The sequence below is a fragment of the Grampus griseus genome (genome assembly GCF_964374135.1).
Source record: "Grampus griseus genome assembly, chromosome: 11".
NCBI classification, from domain to species: Eukaryota; Metazoa; Chordata; class Mammalia; order Artiodactyla; family Delphinidae; genus Grampus; species Grampus griseus.
In genome coordinates this window covers 59,689,218-59,697,827 of record NC_139005.1, presented here as the reverse complement: position 1 = coordinate 59,697,827, position 8,610 = coordinate 59,689,218, and the positions used below count along the sequence as shown (strand labels likewise).

The following is an 8,610-nucleotide window of genomic DNA, read 5'->3' as shown; positions in this document are numbered from 1 at the left end:
TAAATGGAATGCTTCCAAGTATTTACCATTAAGCAAAGCAGTTGTAGATCTTGATACATATGTTATCAGTGTATGGAAGTTCTTTAGGCCTTGTTTCTATATGGTTAATGAGTATTTTTAAAGTTAATAGTTGGTATTGAATTTTACAAACTATTTTTCTGTATTGAAATCTTCACATAGTTTTTCTCTAATGGTGATGCAATGGTTTTTTTGATTTGAATTTTATTTATTTTTTATACAGCAGGTTCTTATTAGTTATCTGTTTTATACATACTAGTGTATATATGTCAATCCCAATATCATTCATCACAGCACCACCACCACCCCGCCCCATGATGCAATGATTTTCTGAGTCAAAATCTTTCCTAGGGTTAACCTGATTTGTTGATAAAGTTTATTTTTGATATTTTAAAGGAGTTGGTTGCCTAACATCTTCATAATACACTTAGCCTATAATGATTTTTGTTTCTTGCTATATTGTTTGTAAAACTCAGTGTCTAGAGTTTTTTTGTATATTTGGGTAGAGATGGGATTTTTTTTTAAGTTCTAGTAGTTAAATTACTACATTTATTAAATTTTAAGGTTAAAAATAAAAACTCCTTGAGTCACTTTTGATAAATTATATTGTTAAATATATTTTCCATTTTCAGTGTTTTCACTCAGTCTTAAAGTTTTCATCAGTATCACAATTTTTTCACTCTGCAATTTGTCTTTTAAAAAAATTAGTCCTTTCATTTATTAAAAATTTTCTTGCTTCAACAAAGTGCACTGGCCTTGCACTAGCATTCTACTTTTGCTTCTGTTGCTTCTGTACTTTTGTTTTTGAACTGTGGGCAAGTCTTTGCTGCCAAACATATTTTCTCATTTCTGAAATGAATTTAGTATTTCCTTTCCAGCTCACATATTTCCACTAAGGCTCAAGTAATAATGATTGAAGTTTTCAAAATGGAAAAAACAAAACCAAGGATTTACAGGTTTGTCTACAATAGCTTTCTGAACAATTGCCTCCCTTATAACAAATATTTTCTTTCAGAGCATCACGGGCATCTTTGGGAACATGTGTAAGAATCAAAAAGTTTGTGCCCTCCACAGCAGGGTGAAACTTTCACATGTGATGTTATCTCTGAGAACCAGCAATTCACTAACCATGATAATTGAAGACTAATATGAAAAGATGTTTAAAGAAAGCTCTTCCAGAATCCTTAACTACTTGAGCATACTTCATTTTCTTTGTCAACATCAAGCAACCATGTATTAGGTTCCTGACCTCATGCTACCCGCCAGTTAAAACCAAGTATGTAGGGAGTTAAAAGGTATGTGATTTCTTTTTCTTTTTAAATATAATGATCATTAGTTAGAAAACACGAAAATAATCTCAAAAGTCGTACTGTCAAGTGGATTTAGTAGAGCACTGAGGTCTTGCAAATACCTCATTTCAGAAAAGTAGGTTAGCATGAAATATATCAATTCAAATCTAAACATGAAATAGGATCCAAAAGGATTTGCTGCAGCTGCGTATGAGTGTTAGATGACTTAACACCATGTCACATGTCAATGAAGTCCCCTGAGATATCCTACTGCAACTGGTTTCCTCTGATCCCATTTCTATAATTTTTATTCATCTAAATATTATTTCCAATTTGGGACTGTTTCTTTAAAGAACTAGAACATTTAGCAAACTAGTGATTTGATCAACACTAAGGAGCAATATGTACAATTTCTAGGGAAGTGCTCCAACTTTGGAATAGGAACTGGAATAAATGAAAAATCTCTGAATTATCTAAAAACAAAATGACAGACCTAAATAGTTGGAGTAAAATGAAAAGTATTGGAAACAATTACCTTTAGAAAGGCTGACTCATCTTTGCTATGAATCATTTGCCTCTTGAGAGCAAGAGCAGTATTAGATCAAAATCGTGGCAAAGTGTATATATTGATAGCTTGAGTGCCATTTAAATTGAACTATCCTTCACACTGGACTCAGTGACAGGACTGCATTGTATTTATTTTACCACCTTCTTGTTATGGTAAAGGGAAGATTGTATACAGTTTGTTTCTTTCACTGGATGTTGCAGAAAGCTAAATGTGCAGTATTAGATGGAGAAACAAAGTTGGGCAAAATTCCTCTATCTGATAAAACTCATTCAGGAGAAAGTAACTAAGGTTCAACATTTATTTCACTATGTGAATACCCAAGAAACGTACAATTTTAAAAGATGAACATAGAGTCCAAATAAAGTCATTTTTTAAAATTTTGTTTATTGTAATTGTTTACCAATGGGGAGACGCAGTTTATTTACACCAGCAGCCATGGGGCAAGGGGAATACACAGTTAGTTAGCAACCTGTATAGGATGGACTACTTATGCAAAAATAAGACTCTCCAAAACAAAGGACAATGGTGAGCTTCACTACACTTCCCCGATGATCCCAGCATGCGATAATGCCAGGCAATGGCCCCTGGGCATGCGGTGGTGTGAACTAATGTATGGAAGAAAAAGCCACAAACCACAGAAATTTGTAAAGAACCCCTTCCCCCCCATACACACACACACTCAGATACATAATAGAATTACAGGGTGATCAATACACTTAATTGAGGAGATTAGGACAGGAATTCTGCTGTTAAGAGGAAAGATAGGGAAAGGGAGAATTCCTAACCACTGTTAACTATATGGTAGGGAGCATTCTCTCCCCCAAAAAGAAGAGTTAGTTTGTCCCCTCAGGGCACCTGTTGGACCTAGCCCACCTCATACCCAACCAGGACCGGGGGCTACTGCCCTAATAACGGGGAGCAAAAAAACAAAAACACAAACCAAGAGGGAGGTAATATGAACCAACCATTACTCAAAACTATTTCCACTTCTCCCTCCTCTAACCAGGAGAAAAGACCAAGGAAACAGTAATGTCACAATCTGAGCTCCCTCTCTGAAGGAGGAGTGGACCATGGCCTTACCTTCAGCCTGTTTCCCAGATATTATCTTTAAGTAGGCCAGAGTCTCACTTAGACCCTCCTTTCCTTCTGCATCCCCTCAGAAGGAGATGTCTCTAAAAAAGGCAAGGGCAGATAACCCAAAATTATTTCAGTTCTTGCCAAGGTTTGACTTTTTAAACAGTTATTACAACTCTTGGATTGAAGACCAATCTGTAGCTAGGCCCTCACCCTGAGCGGGACAACTCTAGAGGGAGAATGCAATAAGAAACAGTCTTGAGGCCCTATTACTATGCTTCCCTCTTAACCCTCTAGAGTATGTAACCCGAATCAGTCCATACAGTCCAAAAAGTTCCTTCTGGGATAAGGAAGGATACATGCACAGCAAGGGTTAGAGAAAATGGATCAGAACCTACTCTGTCCCTGTGTCACTCAGCCTTTACTGCTTTTCTGCTTAGGTCCTAAGGGGCAGTATCCAAGTGGAGGTGGGAAGATGTAACTCCTCAGGAAGTAAGACACAGCAGGAAGGCATACCAGCAAGGCAGTCCTACAGAGGAAATGCTTAGGCATGACACTGCTTTTCATACACAAAAAATTACTTTCTCTTCCCATCCTAATCCCAATAGAGGGAGCCGTAAGAAAGATTCTGCTCTGACTCTCTCTCAAAAACAAGAAAACAAAACAAAACAAACTTAAGAGAAGCCAAGGAAAGGGAAACTGGGCAGGCTTCAGAAGTAGGAGCATCAAGAGAGAGAAATTGAAACTGGTCAGCGTGAATGTAGAGCGGCAGGCAGCACCCGGGGTGATGAGCTGCACCAGATAGGCATGGAGCAGGGGACTGGAGGAACATGGGGCCAAGCCAGAAAAAGAAGGCTGGGCCCCTTACTGGGGCACAGAATGAGGTAAGAAAACATTTCAAATAAAGCAGCACCGCTCACCTTGGGGCTCCCACCCCTATACACTTCATAAACTTCAATCAGGGAGTCAAGTGGAGGGTACTTTTGATACCCAGCTCACACTTCCTATCCTCCCCTATCCCATTGCCTAAAACCAGAGGGTTTCTGGGGGCCATTTCCTGACTTCCAACAAAAGGACAGCTCTTGTTGTCAAGAGGTCCAAAGGGAACTGAGTGGAAAGGGCTGCCCTTCGGGAGGGGCAGAGAAGGTGGTGACAGTCTAGATGTTCACTGCAACGGAGCTCTGTGACTGCCCAACCCAAGGAACAGGGGCATTCAATAGGATGCTGCACAGTCAGATGAGAGTTGACCCAGTCCTGCTCCTTGGCTCCTAGCACTGACCCATTCACATTAGTGAGTGCAGCTGAAAAAGGTCCCCTCTGGGCTCAGCTTTCAAACCACAGCCTCCTGCACAGCCATGATGCTCTTCCATAGTTCACTCCTGCCCCGAAAATGGGAGGCAGGTAGTGACCTGGCACAATAACCAAGTCAGACCCATGGACTGGCTAGGTCACGAGTAACTCAGAGTAGGAAAACGCCCCACTGAACTGTTGTCCACAGCATAATACATCCAGATATGAATCCTGCAGTCTGAAAGATCGTGCATAGTCGCAGAAGGCCCTGCTACCTCCCCAAGGGATCATAACTTAATCCTCAGCCTGCCTGGATAACCAAGTTATTCATCTGCTAAGCCTATGCCACCAGGTGGGTTGCAAGAAACAGGGCTTTGTTCAGCAAAACGCTAGCCCATGTCCCCAACTCCGCTGAAGTCACTGTTAAATGCTGGACCTTTGGGAAACTGGTGGCTTTGAGCTTTTCTTCTTGTTGGCATCAAGACACAGAGCTTCTCCTACCAGATTCAGCTGGGAATTCTTTTTCTTGCCTTTCCCAGATTGGAATGATTAATATCCAGATCTCATAACTGACTTTCATTTGTCTTGGAGAAGCCCAAATCAGAGGCTCTGAGATCAGAGGTGCAGTCCCACTGAGGCCCAACAATTAAGGCCTGACCATCAGTTATGTCCAAACGGTCAGTTATCCAGAAAGCCCTTGACATCAAGGCAGACAGAAAGGCTGAGGAACCAAAGAACTTTACATGCTGAGCACACAGATGCTCACCTGTGCACTGGGGACAGTACAGGGTTCTTGTGCACTTTCTGGTGTGTTTAGAAATCAACCACTGCGTGGCTTGCAGGATGCACAGCACAGCTCCTCCTGTCCAGGATTTCAAAGCTGATCCAAAGGTAATACACTTAAACAAGGATCCGATTTCCTAAATTCTCCACTCCAAGTTTTTAAAGGCTAGGTTCTTCAATGGGAACTGGGACTTTTGTCTGATTTTTTTTTTTTTTTTTTTTTTTTTTTACTTAGCTATCTAACTTCTCAAAACCACAGGACTGGTCTATGTTATTGTCCTGGTCACCCTCAGACTCTCATGTTGCAGCTACTGGAATTCCGGAGGTGAGCGTTGCAGCTGCTGATCAGGCCCATTCCCAGATTCTCCAGGAAGGGAGCAAAGCGGCAGGCGACACGCTCCTTTATCTTCCACTGGCTGAATGCCAAAATCCTTCACGCTACCAGTCTCTGCGAATTCCAGGTAGAAGTAGCCACACTTGACTGCCCGGTGCACCTCAAAGCAGAAGCCCAAACAGGAATCCTCTATTAGGTCTACGTATATCTCCTGAGCGATGGCCTCTAGCTTGTTAGTATCCAGGTTAGCCAACGAAATTTCCTCCATTTTAATCTGTACACGACCGTGGAGAGGGCGCTCGGATTACTCACAGCTGCACGGGCGGCAACACGTCGGGCTCGGCCGGCCGCGCCTAGGCCTACAGGCCTGTCAGGGCCGCGTCTTCAGCAGGGAGGGCGGAGGCGTCGCGGTGGCAGCGGCAGGGCAGCTGCAGCAACCAGCAGCGACTGCTCCGGAACCCCAGGTATCTCCGTTTCTTTTGGCGTCTCCCCGGATCTGGGACTTTCAGCTCGGGCTGGCCCCAGACTCACCGCCGCCAAACGGTCTCGGAGCCTCTCTCCGCTACCCCGGCCTCTTCCGCTTGCTGGTCCGGGTTTAGCCCAGCCTCCCCACTTCCGCTCCTCAGCACGCCTGCGCATTGGCCCCGCGCAGACTCGCCAGGTTCCTCCCTACGCGCAGCTGCCTGGAAAGCCTTGTAGTTTTAGGAAAACGAATGGGAAGAACTAAAACGTATCAGACTGTCATTACCTTTAATTGTAAAAAGATGATAAGGAGGCTGTTTTATGTTAATTTTTTTGCAGATTTAAACACTCGCTAATGAATTCTTTGTCCATGCTTAATCGATTCCCTCTTGAAAAAGGCAAATGACAACTGTGCACATTTGTGGTAATGATCTGAAGTACAGTTTTAGGACTAGTTCTCCGGATACGTTTGACGGATACGTTTGAAAATTTGACATATAATTGACTTACAATCATTTATACTACTGCCGCAGTTGTCATTTAAATCCACTAGATGGTGCAAGGAAACAAATTACACGAGTTTATCTTTCTGTCTTCTTTTGAAAGAAAAACTAGGCACTAAAGACATAATTCATATATATTGATCACATGAACCTAAGGCATTTATTTCATTTATAAGACCATTAAGTCAGTGTGATTATAACTAGATCATCATATACTGTACATCTCTAAAATAATTCAAAGAGAAAATTATATGTATATTTTCTATTGAAGAGGGAGGAAACCTGAAATATGTTAAATACACTGGGAGGTAAAGGAATCTTTTCCTAAAATTGTGCTGCATGAATTGTGGGATCTAGAGCCAGTCTACCTGGGTTTAAATCCTAGATCCAACATTTAACAGTTCTGTTTCCTCATCTGGATAAAGCTAGTTCCCATTTAATAGTTAAAATTAAATGATATTTAAAAAAATCTTCTTGTGACAGCTTCTTACATGTAAGTAAGCATTCAGTAACTGTCAGCTATTTTAATCATATCAGTTATGGACTTGAATATAAGAAAATTTTCCTGTATCTTGTTAGTTTCCACCCCCACCACTGTGAAATAGAGCAGCCTCTTGTACCTTTATACTTTATTAAAATATAGCTCTAGCCAAAGAAACAAAATTTAAAAAACAATACATATTTGTATCTGTCTGATTCTATAATTTCCTTTCCAGAGTAAAGGAAAATATAGACATGTATCTTTCCAGATACAAATAAAAACTTTCTAATGTATATGATCATCCGAACACTATTAGTTTTAGAGTTCATTCTTAATATCTTACTCTATATTTTTATGAGTAGAAGGTTAAGTACCAGTTTAACTTATTGGTTTAGGAGTACTTAGCTGGTACTTGTACCCATACAAATTTTCTGATTGTGTATTTTATCATCCTAAAAAACAAAAACTGGCAGATATGGAGGAATTTGAAAGCCTAAGCTATTTAAGACCCATGCATGACAAGAATATTTTTATCTGGGACATAACTTTTTTTCCTCCATTGCAGCCTTTGTGTAATTTATACATTCTCCATTCAAAAATTGGTATCATGTTTTGATATAAGTTGAAATCTGCATATAGCCATGTGCTAAGCCACAAAATATAATGATCAAGTGCATAAGTTCTTGAGTCAGACTGCCTCCCTCCTACCAGGTACTCTCTATGTGAACCTGCCTTATGTACTTCTGTAAATCACAGTTTTCTCATTGTAAAATGTCAATGACAATTCCCATCATAAAAGTTTGCTGTGAGATTTAAACTTGACAATGAATTTAAAAGTCTTCACAAAGTGTCTGACAAATAGTATATAATATTGTTTACCTATCTATTACATGTCTAGTTAGGTAAGAAGATACAGATGTAAATACAATCATTTCCACTCACTCCTCTCCCATGCCTTCTCCAAATTTAATTTAAAGCAATGATTCTCAAATATTAATGTGTATATAAACCACTCAGAGATCCTTTTAAAATGCAGATTATGATTCATTAGCTCTGGAGTAGGACCTGGGTTTTCGCATTTCTAACATATTTGATGCTGCTGGTTCGTGGACCGTACTTTGAGTAGCAAGGAATTAAAAGGGCTTGATAGTGGGCAACTTTTCTTCATAGTGATTGACTCCGATAAAATTTGTTCTCACCAAATTATCATGAGAGACTTTGCATGCTTAATTTTGACAGAAGAAGAATAAGTGATTGTTTTTCTACCCTTTAAATCCTCCTTATGAGAGTTAGAACTCAAATCTGCAATTTATTTAATGCAGAGTGGTAGTCAATAAAGCTTACTTCAAAATATATACAAGAGACCATAATATTAATTGAAATTCAGATAATCAGGACTATGCCTAGGTTTAGATTTCCTGTATTTTATTATATTTACTCTTAGAAAAAGAACATTCTCATGACACTGAAAATGTGTACTTATGCTCATTGTCACCTTGTCACCTCTCTTCTACTTGTATCACTTAAGATGGCCTTACTTCTTGTTAAAACGTACTGAAACTCTTTATGTTAAATCAATGACATGTCACAAAATGAAGTTAGAAAGAACTTCGTTCCCCTGCAATTAATAGAGTTGAAGGTATTTAAGCCTTTGGTATGCAAATATTTTTTAAAATAGAAACTCTCCATTATCTAAATCATTTTTCTCAATACAAAGCAAGTAACAGGGGTTGATTCTTCATAAAAGAGTGATCTTCAAAGAATATGTACATCATATATGCTTAAAACATTTAGTGTACAAATTAAGG

At 39.7% G+C, this 8,610-nt stretch overlaps 1 protein-coding gene across 1 annotated transcript; it reads right to left on the bottom strand.

The window, feature by feature from the left end:
• Window positions 1–2,239: 2,239 nt before the first annotated feature.
• On the bottom strand, window positions 2,240–5,944 carry ATXN7L3B (ataxin 7 like 3B). The gene has a single exon (XM_082666373.1). The coding sequence runs from the start codon at window positions 5,622–5,624 to the stop codon at window positions 5,331–5,333; it is 294 nt and encodes a 97-aa protein (XP_082522499.1). The 5' UTR covers window positions 5,625–5,944; the 3' UTR covers window positions 2,240–5,330.
• Between the last annotated feature and the right edge of the window lie 2,666 nt (window positions 5,945–8,610).